The sequence below is a fragment of the Cyprinodon tularosa genome, unplaced genomic scaffold, assembly GCF_016077235.1.
Source record: "Cyprinodon tularosa strain WSP-4 unplaced genomic scaffold, ASM1607723v1 ctg534, whole genome shotgun sequence".
NCBI classification, from domain to species: Eukaryota; Metazoa; Chordata; class Actinopteri; order Cyprinodontiformes; family Cyprinodontidae; genus Cyprinodon; species Cyprinodon tularosa.
Window position 1 is genome coordinate 488,224 of NW_024039268.1, and position 22,786 is coordinate 511,009.

Below are 22,786 nucleotides of genomic sequence, written 5' to 3' on the forward strand. Positions count from 1 at the left end.
ATATGCCAAGGGCTGAAGCCCTTGAAAGACATCTCCCTTTGCTTAATAAAAGACTCCAGTCATTTTGTTTGGTGATATGCTCACATCTTATGAACAAATGCATTATGTAAATTTTAAATGCATTATTTTTGCAAGACACATTTATAAAGGAATAAAGTAAAAGATTAAATAGCCTTTTTTTAAAGTAGCGTACTTAAGACATGTTTCTGTTGAATATTTACGAATCTCAGATTTGCGACATGTGTCCCCCCCAATTGTAAACATATTCCTACGCCCTTGATTAAGGGTATCAAATTCCCAGTTGTACATCAGAATGGGATACTCCATGTTTGCCTCAATGTTATACTCTCTATAAGGGTCAGCTGGAAATAAAATGTGAGTCCCAGAGTGCCTGTTAATTATTAGCTTAAAGCAACACTGTGGGATTTTCCACCCAAAATTGTTATAGCTAGTGGTCATGTGACCCAGAGTCACATGGCCAGTCTGAGCTTAAATAGGAGGGCTACCTAAGCCAAAAGTTATTAGCCTCAAAAACCAGATTTGACCCAAACCACATCAAACATATTTTTGGTTTTCTGAGGTAGGTTTTATTCGAGGGGGTGAAATTTTCCTTGTCTTTACAAGGAACTCTGTGATTTATATTAATCATGGCTGGTTCATTAGCTACAGGGGAGCCCTACCAGGGGCTTCAAGGGCTCCAGACCTGGACGTTTCCAGTTTCTAGCGGCCCCAGTGCCTAAACATTTACACAGTTTTGCTTTAATTTGAAAGAATGTAGGTCAAGTTCTGTTATTCCAAGCACCCTGATAACTAAGATGAATTAATCTTCATCAGCTTAGATGGAGGACATGCATGATGTTGCATGAAAATAAGACCAGCTGCAGTGATGTTTGAGGTGCAGTTGAGTAAATGTTATAGCAGTGATGCACCTGAGCAGCGTGAGAGCGGCGGTTTCTAAGCTTTAAATTGTGCTGCAGTAGCAAACATAGAGTTGGGTAATGTTGGGTTGAACTAAGCAGTTTGGAACCATCAGGAAGGTTTGCAGTGGTGTGATGCAGATTCAGCTCTTTAGAAAAAGCATGCAAGCTGAGCTGAAACTCCCAGAGCCGCACCAGGAGTTCATCTTCATCTAATGTGGCTGAACTTACTCCTCCGTTTGATTCGCCTCAGTGCTTTTGCTTTTATTATCTGTGCTGTCCTCACTGTCCTCCTGCAGGTGCTGCAGCCTGAACGAGGAAAAGAGCGGAAAGCTGCGGTGAATCTGAGCAGCTGGAACATCTGGAGCCTTCAGCTTATTGGAGTCTCAAAGCCTGTTTGGCTTTCTAACACAAAACCTATAAAAAACTGGAATTCTCTCTGGAATTGATTGTTTTCATCACTTTACTCTTTGTACTGATCAGTGCGTCATGATCGTTAAACTACTTCTGGTCTCTTGATTAGCAGCAGAGAGGGATCCTGTCTGTGGGGGCATCTAATCAGGATTTCACTGATTCTTCCTCAGGGAAAACAGCAACTGTGACAGTTTTGACTTCTTTGGATCTGCAGAAACCTCCTATGGACTTACTCTGGTTCATCTTCATTTTCCTCCTCCAGGATGTTGGGTAGTCTGTGGACAACCAGAAACGTTGGTCAGATCCTTTATGGCTCCTCTGGTTTCAGTGTTTGGAAATCAGCTCCTGACCCCAAATTCTCTTCTGCTTCAGACAGAGCAGAGTGCAACCTACTGCTCATTGGACTCCGGGAGCGTTTCTATGACGATCTTGGCTGAATGCTCCACCTCCAGCTGTCGGACTGCCTCCTCTGCCGCCTTCCTGGCCATCTCCTCAGCGACCCGGGCCGCCTCTAGACGCTCCTGCTGCAGCCTGGTACAGGGGGGGAGATCCAGAATCCAGATCCAGCGTTCAGACAGAAGAAACCCTTTTTTTTGGATCCTGTACATTTCTTTGATATTAAAGGTTCTGCTGGTGAACTCTTATAGCTGCAATCTGAACCAGGAATTAAACTTAAACTTTTGAAAGTTAAAAGGTCCTAATCCATGTAAACCTAAATATGGATACAACCTGAAGATGGTTCAGACAGAAGATCCATAGAGGAGCAGAGATAAGAGCTGCTCTGCTGTTTTTAATGCTGTAAATACTCAAACCATGACATGTTCCAACAACCGTCTCCAAAAGCTGAAGGTCTGGACCACACAAAGACAGGGGAGGAAGATGAAGACGGTGAGCTGCTAACCTTTCCTCCATGTGAGCGAGGACAGCGTCTCCAGCCTCCTTCTTGATACTGTCCATCAGTGGGGTCAGTTCATCTACCTGCGTCTCTGCATCGTCCATCTGCAACCAGTAACAGAGATGTCCTTTAAGTCACTGACATTAAAATCTCACCTATCCATCCCAGAAACCCATCCTACCTGTTCTATCTGCCAGATCTGTCCCCTGTCCTACCTGTCCCTCCCCTCAGGCTGTCCCATCTGTCCTGCTGTCCCACCTGTCCTATCTCTCCTATATATACTTAGAGGCTCACATGTCTAATCTGCCACTTCTAAAGTTCCATCAACCCGTCTTCTTCCTCCCTGAGATGTTTGCCCGGGTCTCCAGGAAGTCATCTTCACGTCCTGACCTCACTGACCTGCTGCTTCCAGTGATCAGAAGATTTACTCTTCCTCTTAAGCAATGAATAAATGTACCTAAATAAAGTTGCTGGTAGATAAAAGTTCAACTTGCTCATTTTTTTTATTCCAATTTAATAAAATAACTGAAAATGCAACAATGTTCAGCTTTGTTGAGGAATTCCTCAGAGCCGTGTTCAGCCCAGTCACTTTCTTAGTAGTTTTAGAACTAACTGTTATAACCCAGACCAGCAATGAACTTTTAATAGAGGAAATACACTCATATGTATGTTTGTGTCATTGAGTCAAAGCTAATTGGAAAATCGTAACCATCCTTAAACATGAACATCTGTTAAACCCAGAGCAGATGTTAAACAGGTGTGGATAAGAACAGGTGGTAAATAATCAGAGTATCTGCTGAGCTAAAGCACACCCACCTCTATTTTAGACATCTGCTGATTGATCTGCTCATGCGGCTCCTCCTTCACCTCCTCCAGATCTTCCAGGACCAGGTCCATCTTCTTCTCAGCAGAGCCGCCTAAACCCACAGGGACAAGCAGAGCTGCTCCGGTTAACGTTTCAAACCTGCTTTTTGGAATGAAGCTGCTCTTTCTTAACCATGGTGGGTCCCTCCTCAACTGGTTAGTTGGGTGGTCGAGTGGTTAATTTGTTGGTTAATTGGCTAATTGATTAGTTGGTCCATGGGTTGGTTGATCAGGTGATTAGTAGTTTGGTTGGTTAATCAGGGGGTTGGTCAACTAGTTGGTTGGTTGGTTTGTCAGCTGGTTATTTAGTTGTTGGAGTAATTAGTACGTCGGACGGGTGGTTGGTTAGTTAGCCAATCGGTTGTTCAGTTGATTGTATTTTTGGTTGGATGTTATTTGGTTGGTTGGCTGACTTATTGGTGGTTTACAGGGTTGGTTGGTTGGTTAGTTGGTTGGTTAGTAGACTCATATCACAGAAATCACTTTGATATATAAAAACACTAAACCGTCTCTGTGTCTCAGCGTTCATCTATTAAACGATCTAATGATGTCTGCATTTGTTTGAGAAGCTTTTTGGGTTGATCCAACGGGTAAATGTCAATTATCAAAATTAAAGACAGTTTGCAAATAATCTGAATAATAATAGAGATATGACTTTGTACATAAAGGATTGAAGGAAAGAGAAAGAGCTTCTGTGTATTTAAGCCATGAGTTTTTACGACTGTATTCAGTCTACAGTGGCAAACAGTTGTTTGAAATATTGTTTAAAAAAGTAAAAACCAAAACGGATAAAAAAACAACCGACACGTAAAATTAACCAATGAGTTACAGAAATGGTTAACAGAAGCAAAGTGTTTCTATTAGCTAGATAACATCCATCCGATAAAGCCCAATATTAGTTTGTTTGGCTAATATTGGACCGATATCCAATATTAATTTAGGATCAGGACGTACCAAGCAATGTTGGTCGGCTGGTTGATTGGTTGTTTGGAGGGTTTATTTACTGGTTAGTGTGTTTGTTGGTTCGCTGATCTCATTGCCTCCATTTTGAAATAAAAACGACCTAAAAGTTCCAGATAAAACCTTCATGTTTCTGAACTGGTTGAAATGCTCCACTGATCGGATGACAGATAAACAGATGCAGTTCCCTGAGAAACTATTCAGCATCCTTGAATGTTTCTAACTTTTGTCACATCGTGCATAAAACATAAATATATATAAAATTGTATTTTTTTTCTAAAGAATCAAGCAGTGGGACATAATCATAAAGGGGAACAAATGTTTTTGGATATATTAAAGTTTTTTAACAAATAAAAAATGAAGAGTGGGCGAGCAAAATGAATCACACCTTTACTTTCAGTGCAGCAAACTTTCTCCAGAAGTAATTCTAAATGATCAGATATTGACCTTAATGACTGATGATGATAAATAGAATCTACCTGGGTGTATTTAAGTCTCCGTATAAATGAACCTGCTCTGTGATCGTTTCAGAGGTCTGTTTAAAGCACAGAGAGCATCACAAGGAACTGGGAACACACCAGTCTGGTCTGAGATAATGTTGTGGGAAAATTTAGAGTTGGATCTGAATACAAAAAGATTTTCCAGGCTTTGAACATCTCAAAGAGAACTGAGCAGGCGATAATATTTAAATGGAAGGAGCATCAGACTATAATCTATCTACTATTAATCTACGATGACCCAGTCATCCCTCTAAACCAGAGGTCACAGATTAGCGGACTCAGGTCTTGCTGGCTAATTCTGACCCAACTTGATTTAAAACATCAACACCGACAACAGCGTCTAACTTCCCTTGCCCCTCTTCTCCTGTTAATACGGTAAAGCCCTGGGGAGCGTCCGGCTCCAGGCTGCACGTGATCCAAATGAGCCAATGAGCTGTCAGTCTGGGTTGCTGCTGCTGCTACTTTTAGACACAGCAGGCAAACCTGTGGCAAGCCGGGCGATGGGAAAGAAGGAGAAGACCATGAGAAAAAGAGAGCAGAGAAAGTGTGGACTGCTGGAAGAACTGCGGTGAACTGGTGAAAGAAAAGTGAAATGGCGTGCTCAAAGATGACCCTGCACATTTAGAGGATGTTTGGCTCGTTTTCTTTCTAACAAAGCAGTAGAACCAGACACCATTCATCTCATCTAGTGAGTCCAGTCTGAACATGATGACGGGATGAGATGAACGGAGTCTGACGCTACGGCTAGGATGGATGGATGGATGGATGGATGGATGGATGGATGGATGGATGATGGATGGATGGATGGATGGATGGATGGATGATGGATGGATGGATGGATGGATGGATGATGGATGGATGATGGATGGATGGATGGATGGATGGATGGATGATGGATGGATGGATGGATGGATGGATGATGGATGGATGGATGGATGGATGGATGGATGATGGATGGATGATGGATGGATGGATGGATGGATGATGGATGGATGGATGGATGATGGATGGATGGATGATGGATGGATGGATGGATGGATGGATGATGGATGGATGGATGGATGGATGATGGATGGATGGATGGATGGATGATGGATGGATGGATGGATGGATGGATGGAGGTGGGATGGAGGGATGGATGGAGGGAGGGAGGGATGGATGGAGGGATGGAGGGAAAGGGGGAGGATGGAGGGGTGGAGGGATGAGGGAGGGGTGGAGGGATGGATGGTGGGGGGATGGAGGGATGGGGATGGATTGGAGGAGGGAGGGAGGGGGGAATGGTGGAATGGAGGGATGGAGGATGGAGGGATGGATGGATGGAGGATGGGTTGGAATGGATGGAATGAGGATGGATGGATTGGAATGGTTGGAATAAGGTGAGGGGATGGATGGGAGGGATGGGATGATGGATTGGATGGGGATGGTGGATGGATGGGATTGGAGATGGATGGATGGTGGTGGGGGTTTGGGGGGATGGATTGAAGGGGGGATGGATAGGGATGGAGGGATGGATGGGGAAATGGATGGATGGGGGATGGATGGGGATTGGAGGGATGGTGGATGAGGGATGGATGGAGGTGGATGGATGGGTGGGGGATGGGGATGAGGATGATGGTATGGAGATGGATGGATGGATGGATGGATGGAGATGGATGGTGGATGGATGGATGGATGGATGGGATGGGATGGATGGGAATGGATGAGGAGGGAGGGATGGTTGGGGGATGGATATGGAGGGAGGGGTGGAGGGATGTGAGGGATGGATTGAGGTGGATGGATGTGGTTTGGGGGATGGTGGATGGGGGGAGGGATGGAGGGAGGGATTATGGATGGAGGAGGGAGGTGTGGATGGATTGGAGGGTGGTGATGGGGGATGGATGGAGGGATGGATGGATGATGGATGGATGGATGGATGGATGATGGATGGATGAGGGAGGGTGGATGGATGGAGGGATGGATGATGGTGGATGAGGGAGGGAATTTGGATGGAGGGGATGGATGAGGATGGATGGAATGGAGGATGGATGATGGATGGAGGATGGATGGGGGGATGGAGGGATGATGGATGGATGGATGGATGAGGGATGATGGATGGATGGTTTGGGGGATTGATGGATGGATGGAGGATGGTTTGGAGGGAAAGGGAGGATGGAATGGTTTGGAGGGAGGGAGGATGTGGATGATGGATGATGGATGATGAGGATGGAGGGTTGGGATGGATGGTGGATGGTGGATGGTGAGGGAGGATGGAGGATGGTTTGGAGGGAAGGGAGGGATATGGAGGGGTGGATGGGGATGATGGATGGAGGGATGGATGGATGGATGGATGGATTGGAGGATGGATGATGGTGGATATGGAGGGATGGTGTGGATGGGATGGATAAAGGATGGATGGATGGATGAGGATGATGGATGGATGATGGATGATATGAGGGAAAGGATGGATATGGATGGATGGAGGATGGATGGGGGGTGGATGGAGGGAGGGAGGTGGATGGAGAGGATGATGGATGGATGATGGATGATGGATGATGGATTGATGGATGATGGATGGAGGGGATGGATGATGGAGGGATGAGAGGGATGGAGGGATGGATGGTGGTGGATGATGGAGGGAGGGTTTGGGGAGGAATGGGGGGAGGATAATGGATGGATGTTTTGGGGGGATGTTTTGGGGATGGATGATGGTTTTGGAAGGATGAGGATGATGGATGGATGATGGAGGGGATGGATGATGGATGGATGGGGAGGGATGATGGATGATGGGGGAGGGAAAGGTGATGGATGGTGATGGATAGGATGGATGGAGGGGATGATGGATGGTGAGGGATGGAGGGAGGATGGGGGATGGGATGGGGGAGGGAGGGATGAGGGATGATGGATGGAGGGTGAGGGGATGGAGATGGATGGAAGGATGGAGGGAGGGAATGGATTGGTGAGGGATGGATGGATGGAGGGATATGGATGTGGATGGATGGTGGAGGGTGGATGGATGAGGAGGATGGATGGATGGATGATGGAGGTTGGGGATTTTTTTAGGTTGGGGGATGGTATGGGGGAGGGTTTATGGTATATGTTATTTATATAATTATGGGGTTAGGTGATAGGGAGGAGATATGGATATGGGTGGATGAGGGATGGAGGGATAGATATATAGGAAGGTGAGGGAGGGATTTTTGATATTTTTATTTAATAGGATATTGGAATGGGGGATTGGGTATATTTTAGGAGGGATGGAGGAGGATAATTTTTTATATATGGATATTTTTATATATATGGTTTTAAGGGATATGGATGGATGTAGGGAGGTTTGGAGGGAAGGGATGGATGAGGATGGAGGTGGGGGAGGGTTGGGGGATATATGGTTGGAGGGAAATGGTTGGATATAGGAGGGATATTTTTTATTATGGATGTTGGGTTTATAAGGGTAGGGATAGGGAATATATATAGGGTTATATATGGGTTTGGGGGGGGATGGATGAATGGATATGGAGGGTATTTATATGATATGGATATATAATTTTTTATATATATATTTGGGGGATAGGGAGGGATATATATGGGTATGGGGGGATTTATATTTTTGGGATATAATATATATAGGGAAGGGGAGGTTTGGATAAGGATGGGTATATATGGGTTATATATATAGGGGATGGATGATAGGGTAGGGATATGGATTATTTTATAGGGTGGGGGAGGGATATATTTTGGGTATATATGGAGGATTTGATATATATATGGATAGGGATGTGGATGAGGGATAGGGATAGGGTTTGGGTTATATGGGGGTGGATATGAGGGATATGGTGGAGGATGGGGTTGAGGGAGGAGGGGATAGGGTGAGGGATATTTTAGGGATTTATTTAATATGGATGGGTATATATTTTATGGAGGGATATATATATATGATTATATGGATGGATGATATATAGGGATATGGATTGGATAGGGATATATATATATGGATAATATTGATTTTTATAAATATGGATATATGGAGGATATTTTTACACATTATATATATATGATGGATGGATTGGTTATAAGGGGGGGTTTTATATATAGGGATGGATGATATTTTATATATTTGGGGATATTTTATAGGAGGGAGGGATTGAGGGTGGATAAAGGTGGATATAGGGAGGATGGATAGGGGATAAGGACGGATGGAGGGATGGATGTTTATATATATATTTTATATATGGATGGATGGAGTATATGGAATGGCACATATTTGGTGGAGGAGAATTGGAGGATGGGTGGATGTACATAGGGGATAGGATTTTTGGGGGGAGGGTTGGGGGGACATGGAGGGAGGGAGGACGGAATATATGGATGGATTTAATGGGGGGACGGATATGGATGGAGGGAGGAGAGGATGGATGGAGGGGTTGGATGATATGGAGGAGGATGGAGGATATGGCGGACGGTGGAGGCGGCGGCGGAGGGAGGAGGGATGGGATGGAGGAGGAGGAGGAGGAGGGGGGATATGGTGGTGATGGAGGGATATGGAGGCAGAGGGAGGGGAGGGGAAAGGGAGATGAGGGATTTTTGGTGGACGGGGTGGGTATGGTTGGATGGAGTGATATTGGATGGTGGTAGGACACGGAGGGTGAGGATGGTTTATATAAAAGGGAGGGATGGAGGAAGGGGTTGGTTTGGATGGAGGGAGGATGGGGGGAGGGGTTGGGGGAGGGAGGCGGTGTGATGAGGTGGTTTTGGAGGAGGATAAGGGATATGGATATGGATGGAGGATGGATGGAGGATGGATGGTTTGGGGGGAGGGGATATGGAGGGGGGGGATGGATATGGAGGGATAGGGGGGGGATGTTTGGGGGAGGTGATAGGGAGGGTGATGGAGGAGGGAGGGAAGGGTGGTGGAGGAGGATGGAGGCTGGGAATGGGATGGAGGAGGGGGAGGGGAGGGTGGAGGTGGGGTGGGGGGGAGGGGACTGATGAGGGAGGTGGAGGATGGTGAGGTGGATGGATGGAGGGAGGGTAGGTGGGATTGGGGAAGGATGGATGGAGGGATGGATGGAGGAGGATGGGGAGGGAGGTATGGAGGAGGGAATGGAGGAGAGGATGGAGGAGGATGGTGGATGAGGAGGGAGGAGGAATGATGGAAAGGATGGATGGGGATAGGGGGGATGATGGATAGGAGGATATGGATGGATTTGAAAAAGGGAAATAATGGAGGGAGGATGATAATGGAGGTTGGAGGGAGGATGATGGATGGGGGAAATGATGGTGGTGGAGGAGGGAAGGAGGGTGGAGAAGGAAATGGGGGGAAGGATGGATGGGCGGGGCGGTGGATGGGAAGGGGCTGGGATATGGTTTGGATGGATGGAATGGGGAGGGAAGCTTTGGAAGATGTTGGGGGTTTAGGGAGGAAAAGGAAACGGCGGTGGATGATAGGAGGGGGAGGGGGGGAGGATGGAAGGAAAGGATGGATGAGGATATGGAAGGAGGATTGGGAGGTGGGGAGGGGGGTGTGGGATGGGGGGGGAGAGGAGGAGGATGGAGGAGGAGGGAGGATGGAAGGTATGGATGGAGGATGGTGGATTGGATGGGGATGAGGATCGGAGGATGGTTGGAGGGAAGGGATGGAGGGGATGGGAGGGATGGAGGATTGGGTTGGGGATGGTGGATGGATGGATGGATGGATGGATGGACGGCGGGATGGATGATGGATGGAGGGATGGAGGAGGGATGGATGGAGGATGGATGGAGGGATGTGGATATGGATGGATGATGGAGGAGGGATGGGAGGATGGTGGTGGATGGAGGGAGGATGATGGATGGATGGATGGATGGATGGGGATGGATGGATGGATGGATGGAGGATGGAGGGGGATGGATGGAGGATGGATGGAGGGACGGAGGAGGGATGAGGGGTGGATGGAGGGAGTGGAGGAGGATGGATGGATGGAGAGGATGGATGGATGGATGGTAGATGGAGGATGGACGGATGGATGATGGATGGATGGATGATGGATGGATGGATGGATGATGGATGGATGGATGATGGATGGATGGATGGATGGATGGATGATGGATGGATGGATGGATGATGGATGGATGGAGGATGGATGGATGGATGGATGGATGGATGGATGATGGATGGATGGATGGATGGATGGATGGATGGAGGATGGATGGATGGATGGATGGATGGATGATGGATGGATGGATGGATGGATGGATGGATGGATGGACGGATGGATGATGGATGGATGGATGATGGATGGATGGATGATGGATGGATGGATGGATGGAGGATGGATGGATGGATGGATGGATGGATGGATGGATGGATGGATGGATGGATGGATGGATGGATGGATGGATGGATGGACGGATGGATGATGGATGGATGGATGATGGATGGATGGATGATGGATGGATGGATGGATGGATGGAGGATGGATGGATGGATGGATGGATGGATGGATGGACGGATTGATGGATGTTGTGGTAAAAAAAGGAGAGAAAGACCCAAACCATTTTCTTATTTCTTGATCAGACTTTTATTTTCCAGCATTATTTGTTGTATTTTAGCTGCTCAGATCTAAAAAGCAAGAAGCTGAAGTAGAAATCTGAACCTCTGGATCCAGACCTGCTGTGGCATCCTCCCAGTAAAAGTTACAACAAGCTGGACTGAAGCCAGTTTATGAGGGACAGCAGGAAGGTTATTGATCAGCTCTCCAGGAACTTCAGAGTAAATATCCTGGAAAGTCAGGCAGTCCTGTCCCTGATCACCTGTCAGGTGTATTTTCCTCAGCTGGATGTGTCAAACTAAAGCATGTTGATGTCCATAAAAGCCTTCCTGTGAGCACTACTGGACTGATGGCGTCAGTCCAACGGTTATATCTCTGCTGCTTTCAGTGTGAGCGACTCTGTCCTGCATCCTGCACATCCTTCTCCTTTTATTTTAGGGGCTCAGTCCGACTTTCCCCCCTGAAACAGAAGGAGAAGAGCAGCTCAGTTAGAGTCCGCCTCACCTCTGACACTAACCATCAACCAGCCAACCAATCAGCACCTGGACCGGAAATCCGACTGCAGGTAAGGTTCTGCTCACACTATGGCCCCCTACCCTGTGGAACCGATCCATGCTGAGCTGGGATCAGTTAACCTGCTGAGCTCAGTTAATCATTTAAACGCCATGCTAGCACAGTTCCTCGCCTCGCAGTGGCGATCTACGGTACTACTGCTCTCTAGAGGGAAACAAGCAAACCAACATGGCGGCGCCCGTAACATTCAGGAAGTTTGGTTATAATTTGGATATTTTGTTGTTTAAGGAGAGTCAGGTGAAGAAGGCAGCCTTTGGTGAATTTACTTGATAGAGTGGATGTTTGGGAAGTGGATACGACAAACGATCGTCTGATCAGAGCTTCCAGACGCAGGAAACGACAGATGTTGAGGTTCATCACACTGCTGAGCAGAACCATCACTGGAAATCATGCGGCTCGGTAGGAAGCTAGGATTTTATGAAATTTCCTGATTATGGAGGCTGACTGTGAGGAGATGATGCGGTCTGCTAATGCGCTCTTTGTTATCTGAGAGCCAGAACCGAACCATGCCGACTGCTGATGAACTAGTACCATGTTCTGACTGATGCTGGTGTGTTACAGTGAGGTTAGTGGGTACTTACTGCTTTGCACCTCAGCATTCGCTGCCTCCTGAATGGAGGAGACAAATCAGATCATCAGTGAAGGTCAGGTGACTCCAGTTGGTTATATGACGTCTTTAAAGAGACAGATCACTCACCGGCTTTGGGACGGGCTGAGGCAACATGCGTCCAATGCCATTGACTATCCAGCCCATCATGCTGCAAACAGATTTATAAAATCATTTCATGAAAACAGCCCACTGCGTTGGTCTTAAAGGAGAATTCCGCTCATATTCAGAATCCAAACTTCTGAAAGTTCTTTAAATCTGAAATGATTCCATCCTGTTCAATAAATGATCAGTGTTTTTAATTCAGAGTAATTTTCATGTGAATGTGCTTTACTGGAGGCATCCATGTTTGTCAAAGAACACTACTGCCACCTACTGGTTAGTGACATTGTCACGGTGCGGTATCGGCTGTTGATCAAGTCCCAGTGCTGTATCTGGTGTTTGTCACAACGCGCTATTATCCAAGTCATCTTGAAAACATTCTTCTTCCAAATGTTGGCTACATATTACGGGTTTTTTCTCTGGCCAGAAGTTCGATGGCAAATCCTCCCTCTTCAAGTTGGCGATCCAACGACCAACCCGTCCGTGGAGGATCAGGAATCAGAAAGGTGGAATAACTCTTTTTTCCACTTTTACCCGATGTATTCCAGCATCCAGCTGCCATGCACGTGGGCATTGTCAGTTTCACTATAGCTCTGGTGAATTTCAATGGTGAAGTCCTCTGGAAATCTTCAATAATTGTTGTTGATTGCAGATGTGTCTAGTAGTTCCCATTGATTTAGCTTGGAAAGCGGGGAGAATGGCGCTAGGCTTACCGCACCGTGACGTCACTGCTGGAAGATGGCAGGAGGGAGGGGCTAATAGATTTGGCCAAAGATGGCCGCTCACAGACTCAGTGATCGCGATGAAAATTATTATTTTTAGTTTTTTCACTGATTAATCCTACATTAATTAAATCACTGCGAATGTTTTAGTTTTAGGTATAAATAAGGATCCATTCATTGCTGACCAGACTTCTCCTTTAATGTTTTACTTTTATTTATTTAGTCATTTTTACCCACTTTTTTTCCCTTTAAAAGAATATATGCCTTTAATTTGGATGATGTGTCTCTTTTTGGCTCTCGAGGACTGAGGAGATCCTTCAGGTTAAAACCTTTTTATGATTCCAAAACTGTTAGAAATTGTTCTCAGGCTTCTGGTGACCTTTGAACCTTAACAACTCCAACATCTTTAGGTTTCAGTAGTTTGGATTTTAAAAAGCAAGAATCAAAACAAATATTTCCACTTACTTTGGCTGCTGCTCTGCTTCCTTTGCAGACCTACAGGTGTGAAGAAGCAAAGAGAGACGTTATCTTCTGTCTCTTTACCTGATCTAAAGGTTTACTGTCCAGACTGGAAAACATCTGAGCTGGAATCAGCAGGTTTGGTGGAATCAGCTACTCTGCTAAAGTTAAAAATCAAAAATGCAAATCTAAAAAATCTGACCAATAGGAAGTTAAAAGGATCAACAGCGAGCAGAAGGAAATAGTAATAAATGTGTTTCAGATGGTTGACTCACTCTGTCTCTGAGGCTGGCTTCATGGCTGCAGCAGGAGGAGGAGGAGCCGCAGGAGGAGCTGCAGGAGGAGCTGTAATCATCCAAAAGCAGGACAAATGTTTCAGTAGATTTTATTTTCCAATGATGCAACCTCATGGACTGTCAGTAGAATCCATTTTAAGCACCTTTGGGTGGAGCTTGGGGTTCAGGCTCCGTCTTCAGAGGGATCTCAGGCTGAGGAACCACCTTCACGATGCCGTGCTTGATCCACTCCATCATGCTGGAAATGGGTCAGATATCACTTTATGCTGATGATACTGTTATATTTCTGCCTGGCTCAAATATTTAATCTATTAGCAAACATGTGATCATTTAATTACTGATATTTAAAAAAACATTACTTTTGGATACATTAAGTCTGTTTCTAACCATTTTTTGTTAAAACTTCTCGTAACATTATCATGGACTGACTTAAAGATATAGTGGAGCATTTTCACAAATATACGATTAGATCCGCCCTCTTCACCTAAAAAAAAAAAAAAGAAGCACATGCACAGCCATGTACCGCTCCTGCGAGGGATCGCCTATTCGATCGAGTGCCAGAGCGTGCAGGAGCCCATTTCTCCTCGTGCACGCTGTGTTTAAACATTGCTATTTGCATCGCTCATAAAATCTTACTTTCCAAAAGAAGATTTGGCGTTTTAACGCTATGTCACACTCACCACTGCTAAGTTAAAATGGGGACGAGAACGTAGGATGGCCTTACGTAATGTAGAGTTAGGAAGCTGAGGTAGAGGCGTTTCTTGGAAGAAACAATTTATTGAAAGTCCTCAGATAGAGAGAAACAGCTCTGACTGGGCAAAGCTAAGTACTTTTATACAGCACCTCCCAACACACTCTCTCTCCTATGGAACTATCCCATCTCTACGTAAAGAACTTTCTCACATACGGACATTTGGTTATTCCCAAGAAAAAACCCTTTAATTCATCAAGGACATAAATTTTAGCCAGATTAACACTCAGAGCAGGTCTGCCGCTCACGGCATGAAGGAGGCTGATTGATCTCATCTTATCTCTCATAGTTCACTGATATCTAGAGCAGGGAGGCAACTGCTTCCTGTTTTCCCCAATCTAAACTCCATAACTAAACTCCTGCATACAGACTGGAACCAGACTTCTGAACAATCAGCCCTATTTATGCAGAGGAAAGGAAAAACTCAAACATTTTATCTCACAATTAGGCAAAGGAAAAACATTCTTCCATGGTTATTATATCACCAGAATGACTGACAGTTAGGAGGAACATTTATTCTGATGATCCACCTGGAAAAAGAACATCCTCCACTATAGCTTTCAATACAGCAACCATCTATGAGCCTAAAGTATTAAGGCGGAACAAAAACTGTTCCACCTTATCTCAGCTTCCTTATTCAGGAATGAGGTCAAACAATTCATCCTCTGATTCAAACACAAATATTTCCTACTTTCCTTTCTGCCTGTTTGGTCACTAACAACTAATAACATGTTGGAACCTACAGCCAGCTCTATAATAAAATGCACTGCAGACTCTCTCTCTCTCTCTCTCTCTCTCTCTCTCTCTCTATCGTGCCTTAAGTCTTAATAATGACATTTTATGTAGCGGAACAAATCTGTTTTTCCAATCTTCCTATAGTACCATTTAAAAATGATGTACTTCCTGTCATGTCTGCACTCAGTACAGGAAATGAACATCCCAATAGGTCTGGTACAAATGGACATTTACCACCACTGTATGGAGTAAGAATAAGAATAACTGAATTTGTTACTGTAAGTCAATAGATTTGAATAAATTTAAGAAATGTGTTTGTTTCTTGTTTTTTTTAGCTCCTTCACACGTGGCATAAAATGTTTAATCTACAAGTTAAGTAGTTAAAAAAATAGTTGCAAAATAGTACAAATAGTGCCAGCGGGAATATACACTGATAAGCTGCTACGTTCCTTAGCAGTTGGTGGCAGGAAAAAAACCAAACATTATCAGCCACATAAATGACTCAATAACCATTTAAAACGACTATTTTCATTAATTTCAGATGGAATTATTCACAGACTGGATTTTATTAAACTGCACTGTTTAGCGCCGATCCGCTATTCCTCTGAGCACAGAGCAGCCGGCTTGTTTGGATTTGCAATAAAAATCACAGGATATCCTACATGAGACACACTGGACCCGTCCTTCAAGACGGGCTAACAGACGGACGCATTTGTTGGCTGCATAACAACGACCCTTCCGATCCGAACAGGCCTTATTATGACGTAATCGGCCGATGAATCTGGCCTTTGGAGGACGCAGCCGCTGAATCTGAACTCAGCAGTTGATTGAATATTATTTTGGGCATGTGTTGAAAACATTTCACCATAGATATGACCTCCAGTCTACTGCTCTGTTTTCATGGTCTTCTTTATTCTAATCCTGGGGATCAAAATAACATTTAATTCCATTCCCATTATAAACTGGTCAGGAGTCTAAAGATTCATCAGGGGTTGTAGGTTCATACCTGCAAATTCATAAATACTCATAAATGTGTGATTAGTACTTGGAAATTTTGATTTGCACCTATAAGTTTGTGATTCATTCAGTTAAAATTTGTTGTTTCCACTTATAGTTTTTCAAAGTTGTAACTTCATAACTTGTATTGTTAATAAACTACGATTTTTTTTCCCTTTTCGGGCCGATTATCCAGTCGTGCGAGAATTTTTTCGATCGGGCCGAGTTTCAGCCTCATGGTGCGTCCTGCATCGTGTAGTTTACAGGGGGGGGCGATCAGTTCTCTCATGACCCCCTCCAGGTCAGGAATAATAAGGTTATAAGAAAATCAAACAGGTTTGAAATTCAGTCGGCCGTCGTAAGGCGGTCGTGGGAAAATCCTGCTGTTGAAGCTGAGCTACGAGCCGATTTACCAGAACCTTTTGTATCACGAATGCGCAAACAACCGAGTTCTTCCTCTTTTTGGAGATTGACGAGTCCGACCAGCGCCATCCCTCTGTGCTGAGTGCGACCTGTGAGCAGGTAGATCGCATCAGAGCATCGGGTTGTACAGCAGAAGAACAAACATCCTGAGCTGGGAACTTTTAAACCCTGCGGTTTCGTTGCGCAGTTTGAGCCGTAGCTTCTTGCAACGATTGAAAATATCGGACAGTGTACGCCCGGCTTTAGAGATTAAACATCTTATGTTGCACATATGTAGGAGCCGACAACAAGGAACCAACATAAATGTTACATTTATTCTCCTATAATGATGTTCCTTTACAAATTCCTGGCAAACGTCTTTATTGAACAACATCTTACCCCATACTGACCACCCTTCAAAAACTGCAAAGGCTAAAGGTCATTCTTCTACGTTTGCACCAAAGCATTTAATGTCAGTCTGCATAATATAAAGACTAATTCATCCCGGGTGGTTTTTAAAAAGAACTTTGCCTGCCATCTGATAAACAGCGTTCACCGCTGAGAGGTAGGTGCGTTTGGCCTGATGTCTAGCTTAAAATGTGTCATGTTACCTGGTGTTTCTTCTATATGCTGATGTTATGTTGGATATCTGTGTATTCTAAAGGTTTCACAGAACAGGAACCTGCTGTAAAACAACAATTATCCTGGTTCAAAGTTCATAAATATTCATGCTGATATCAAAGTAGATGAACACTTTTGGAAATATTATGTAAGTTCTGCTGATAAAACGGCCACTAAATTACGGTCATCAATCAACCATCCAATGAAGCGGTCAAAGAACTAACAAACTAATTAATCAATAAACCAACCGGTTAATTAATCAGCCAACCTGCAAACCAGTCAACCTACCAAATAAATATTCAACCCTTAAAACCACCAGTCCCTAACCGTGACCTTACAGAGCGGCGATGAAGCTGACCTGGGCGGAGCTGTCTGGTCCGTTGCTTCCTGTTCCTTCCCGCTATTCTGAGGTTCTGCAGGTTAAACATTGGAAAGTGTTGAAGCAGAAGCTCTTAGTTGAAGTTCAGTTGCAGGAAGACAGATATGTTTCTTACCTGCTGGAGCTGCTGTTTGCTGCATCAGAGCAAAAAAAGGTCATAATCAGATTTACCAACCAGTGCAGATAGTTCTGTGGTGGATTGATGATCTGTGCTCAGTTTATGTGAAGCTTAAGAAGCCTAACTAACTCTCACACTGCTGATCCTTAGCTTTTAAGGAGAAGACAAAAGGACCTCTGCTTTAGTTTGTCAAAGATGTTTCACCTCTTCAGATATGGTTCATTTGTCTTCTGCTGAAGCTGGATGATCATTTTCTCTATGAGGATCTAGATCCTGGACCAGGTAGAGTAAAGAAAACTAATGTCGATGACGTACCTGAGCCTGCTGCTCAGCTGCTGGCGACTCTTTGCTCTTTAGATCCGGCTGAGGAACAACTTTCTCCAAACCCTGAGAGATCCAGGCTATCATCCCTTTCCTGTGGAGGAGACGCATGTCACTCATCCTAAGAAGGTCTGCACAGGACACCAGAGGGCGCCAGATATCCGACTAGCTCACTACCTGGCATCCTGGCTGATGCATGTTTTCTGAAGCAGCTCACTATCTGGCATCCTGGCCGATGCATGTTTTCTGAAGCAGCTCACTATCTGGCATCCTGGCCGATGCATGTTTTCTGTAGCAGCTCACTATCTGGCATCCTGGCCGATGCATGTTTTCTGAAGCAGCTCACTATCTGGCATCCTGGCCGATGCATGTTTTCTGAAGCAGCTCACTATCTGGCATCCTGACCGATGCATGTTTTCTGAAGCAGCTCACTATCTGGCATCCTGGCCGATGCATGTTTTCTGAAGCAGCTCACTATCTGGCATCCTGGCCGATGCATGTTTTCTGAAGCAGCTCACTATCTGGCATCCTGGCCGATGCATGTTTTCTGAAGCAGCTCACTATCTGGCATCCTGGCCGATGCATGTTTTCTGTAGCAGCTCACTATCTGGCATCCTGGCTGATGCATGTTTTCTGTAGCAGCTCACTATCTGGCATCCTGGCTGATGCATGTTTTCTGAAGAAGCTCACTATCTGGCATCCTGGCCGATGCATGTTTTCTGTAGCAGCTCACTATCTGGCATCCTGGCTGATGCATGTTTTCTAAAGCAGCTCACTATCTGGCATCCTGGCCGATGCATGTTTTCTGTAGCAGCTCACTATCTGGCATCCTGGCTGATGCATGTTTTCTGAAGAAGCTCACTATCTGGCATCCTGGCTGATGCATGTTTTCTGAAGCAGCTCACTATCTGGCATCCTGGCCGATGCATGTTTTCTAAAGCAGCTCACTATCTGGCATCCTGGCCGATGCATGTTTTCTGTAGCAGCTCACTATCTGGCATCCTGGCCGATGCATGTTTTCTAAAGCAGCTCACTATCTGGCATCCTGGCCGATGCATGTTTTCTAAAGCAGCTCACTATTTGGCATCCTGGCCGATGCATGTTTTCTGAAGCGGCTCACTATCTGGCATCCTGGCCGATGCATGTTTTCTGAAGCGGCTCACTATCTGGCATCCTGGCCGATGCATGTTTTCTGAAGCAGCTCACTATCTGGCATCCTGGCCGATGCATGTTTTCTGAAGCAGCTCACTATCTGGCATCCTGACCGATGCATGTTTTCTGAAGCAGCTCACTATCTGGCATCCTGGCCGATGCATGTTTTCTGAAGCAGCTCACTATCTGGCATCCTGGCCGATGCATGTTTTCTGAAGCAGCTCACTATCTGGCATCCTGGCCGATGCATGTTTTCTGAAGCAGCTCACTATCTGGCATCCTGGCCGATGCATGTTTTCTGTAGCAGCTCACTATCTGGCATCCTGGCTGATGCATGTTTTCTGTAGCAGCTCACTATCTGGCATCCTGGCTGATGCATGTTTTCTGAAGAAGCTCACTATCTGGCATCCTGGCCGATGCATGTTTTCTGTAGCAGCTCACTATCTGGCATCCTGGCTGATGCATGTTTTCTAAAGCAGCTCACTATCTGGCATCCTGGCCGATGCATGTTTTCTGTAGCAGCTCACTATCTGGCATCCTGGCTGATGCATGTTTTCTGAAGAAGCTCACTATCTGGCATCCTGGCTGATGCATGTTTTCTGAAGCAGCTCACTATCTGGCATCCTGGCCGATGCATGTTTTCTAAAGCAGCTCACTATCTGGCATCCTGGCCGATGCATGTTTTCTGTAGCAGCTCACTATCTGGCATCCTGGCCGATGCATGTTTTCTAAAGCAGCTCACTATCTGGCATCCTGGCCGATGCATGTTTTCTAAAGCAGCTCACTATTTGGCATCCTGGCCGATGCATGTTTTCTGAAGCGGCTCACTATCTGGCATCCTGGCCGATGCATGTTTTCTGAAGCGGCTCACTATCTGGCATCCTGGCCGATGCATGTTTTCTGAAGCAGCTCACTATCTGGCATCCTGGCCGATGCGTGTTTTCTGAAGCAGCTCACTATCTGGCATCCTGGCCGATGCGTGTTTTCTGAAGCAGCTCACTATCTGGCATCCTGGCTGATGCATGTTTTCTGAAGCAGCTCACTATCTGGCATCCTGGCCGATGCATGTTTTCTGAAGCAGCTCACTATCTGGCATCTTGGCCTATGCATGTTTTCTAAAGCAGCTCACTATCTGGCATCCTGGCCGATGCATGTTTCCTAAAGCAGCTCACTATCTGGCATCCTGGCCGATGCATGTTTTCTAAAGCGGCTCACTATCTGGCATCCTGGCCGATGCATGTTTTCTGAAGCGGCTCACTATCTGGCATCCTGGCCGATGCATGTTTTCTGAAGCGGCTCACTATCTGGCATCCTGGCCGATGCATGTTTTCTGAAGCAGCTCACTATCTGGCATCCTGGCCGATGCATGTTTTCTGAAGCAGCTCACTATCTGGCATCCTGGCCGATGCATGTTTTCTGAAGCAGCTCACTATCTGGCATCCTGGCCGATGCATGTTTTCTGAAGCAGCTCACTATCTGGCATCCTGGCCGATGCATGTTTTCTGAAGCAGCTCACTATCTGGCATCCTGGCCGATGCATGTTTTCTGAAGCAGCTCACTATCTGGCATCCTGGCCGATGCATGTTTTCTGAAGCAGCTCACTATCTAGCATCCTGGCCGATGCATGTTTTCTAAAGCAGCTCACTATCTGGCATCCTGGCCGATGCATGTTTTCTGAAGCAGCTCACTATCTGGCATCCTGGCCGATGCATGTTTTCTGAAGCGGCTCACTATCTGGCATCCTGGCCGATGCATGTTTTCTGAAGCAGCTCACTATCTGGCATCCTGGCCGATGCATGTTTTCTGAAGCAGCTCACTATCTGGCATCCTGGCTGATGCATGTTTTCTGAAGAAGCTCACTATCTGGCATCCTGGCTGATGCTTGTTTTCTGAAGCAGCTCACTATCTGGCATCCTGGCCGATGCATGTTTTCTAAAGCAGCTCACTATCTGGCATCCTGGCCGATGCATGTTTTCTGTAGCAGCTCACTATCTGGCATCCTGGCCGATGCATGTTTTCTAAAGCAGCTCACTATCTGGCATCCTGGCCGATGCATGTTTTCTAAAGCAGCTCACTATTTGGCATCCTGGCCGATGCATGTTTTCTGAAGCGGCTCACTATCTGGCATCCTGGCCGATGCATGTTTTCTGAAGCGGCTCACTATCTGGCATCCTGGCCGATGCATGTTTTCTGAAGCAGCTCACTATCTGGCATCCTGGCCGATGCGTGTTTTCTGAAGCAGCTCACTATCTGGCATCCTGGCCGATGCGTGTTTTCTGAAGCAGCTCACTATCTGGCATCCTGGCTGATGCATGTTTTCTGAAGCAGCTCACTATCTGGCATCCTGGCCGATGCATGTTTTCTGAAGCAGCTCACTATCTGGCATCTTGGCCTATGCATGTTTTCTAAAGCAGCTCACTATCTGGCATCCTGGCCGATGCATGTTTTCTAAAGCGGCTCACTATCTGGCATCCTGGCCGATGCATGTTTTCTGAAGCGGCTCACTATCTGGCATCCTGGCCGATGCATGTTTTCTGAAGCGGCTCACTATCTGGCATCCTGGCCGATGCATGTTTTCTGAAGCAGCTCACTATCTGGCATCCTGGCCGATGCATGTTTTCTGAAGCAGCTCACTATCTGGCATCCTGGCCGATGCATGTTTTCTGAAGCAGCTCACTATCTGGCATCCTGGCCGATGCATGTTTTCTGAAGCAGCTCACTATCTGGCATCCTGGCCGATGCATGTTTTCTGAAGCAGCTCACTATCTAGCATCCTGGCCGATGCATGTTTTCTAAAGCAGCTCACTATCTGGCATCCTGGCCGATGCATGTTTTCTGAAGCAGCTCACTATCTGGCATCCTGGCCGATGCATGTTTTCTGAAGCGGCTCACTATCTGGCATCCTGGCCGATGCATGTTTTCTGAAGCAGCTCACTATCTGGCATCCTGGCCGATGCATGTTTTCTGAAGCAGCTCACTATCTGGCATCCTGGCTGATGCATGTTTTCTAAAGCGGCTCACTATCTGGCATCCTGGCCGATGCATGTTTTCTGAAGCGGCTCACTATCTGGCATCCTGGCCGATGCATGTTTTCTGAAGCAGCTCACTATCTGGCATCCTGGCTGATGCATGTTTTCTAAAGCGGCTCACTATCTGGCATCCTGGCTGATGCATGTTTTCTGAAGCAGCTCACTATCTGGCATCCTGGCCGATGCATGTTTTCTGAAGCAGCTCACTATCTGGCATCCTGGCTGATGCATGTTTTCTGAAGCGGCTCACTATCTGGCATCCTGGCCGATGCATGTTTTCTGAAGCGGCTCACTATCTGGCATCCTGGCCGATGCATGTTTTCTGAAGCGGCTCACTATCTGGCATCCTGGCTGATGCATGTTTTCTGAAGCAGCTCACTATCTGGCATCCTGGCCGATGCATGTTTTCTGAAGCGGCTCACTATCTGGCATCCTGGCTGATGCATGTTTTCTGAAGCAGCTCACTATCTGGC

The 22,786-nt window shown here is 46.0% G+C and overlaps 1 protein-coding gene across 10 annotated transcripts in view; it reads right to left on the minus strand.

The window, feature by feature from the left end:
* cngb1a (cyclic nucleotide gated channel subunit beta 1a) overlaps positions 1-22,786 on the minus strand; it is a 69,168-nt gene that overhangs the window by 36,714 nt on the left and 9,668 nt on the right. For 4 of the 10 annotated variants that reach the window (XM_038304497.1, XM_038304492.1, XM_038304491.1 and 1 more), the window contains 13 exons: positions 18,127-18,226; positions 17,809-17,827; positions 17,673-17,727; positions 13,953-14,047; positions 13,789-13,858; positions 13,520-13,549; positions 12,321-12,381; positions 12,205-12,232; positions 3,043-3,143; positions 2,233-2,330; positions 1,725-1,862; positions 1,565-1,606; positions 1,149-1,226 (listed from right to left, as the gene is read on the minus strand). In XM_038304497.1, the coding sequence (XP_038160425.1) occupies positions 1,149-1,226; positions 1,565-1,606; positions 1,725-1,862; positions 2,233-2,330; positions 3,043-3,143; positions 12,205-12,232; positions 12,321-12,381; positions 13,520-13,549; positions 13,789-13,858; positions 13,953-14,047; positions 17,673-17,727; positions 17,809-17,827; positions 18,127-18,226 (915 nt within the window). The other 6 variants (XM_038304494.1, XM_038304493.1, XM_038304496.1 and 3 more) reach the window with 4 other exon arrangements.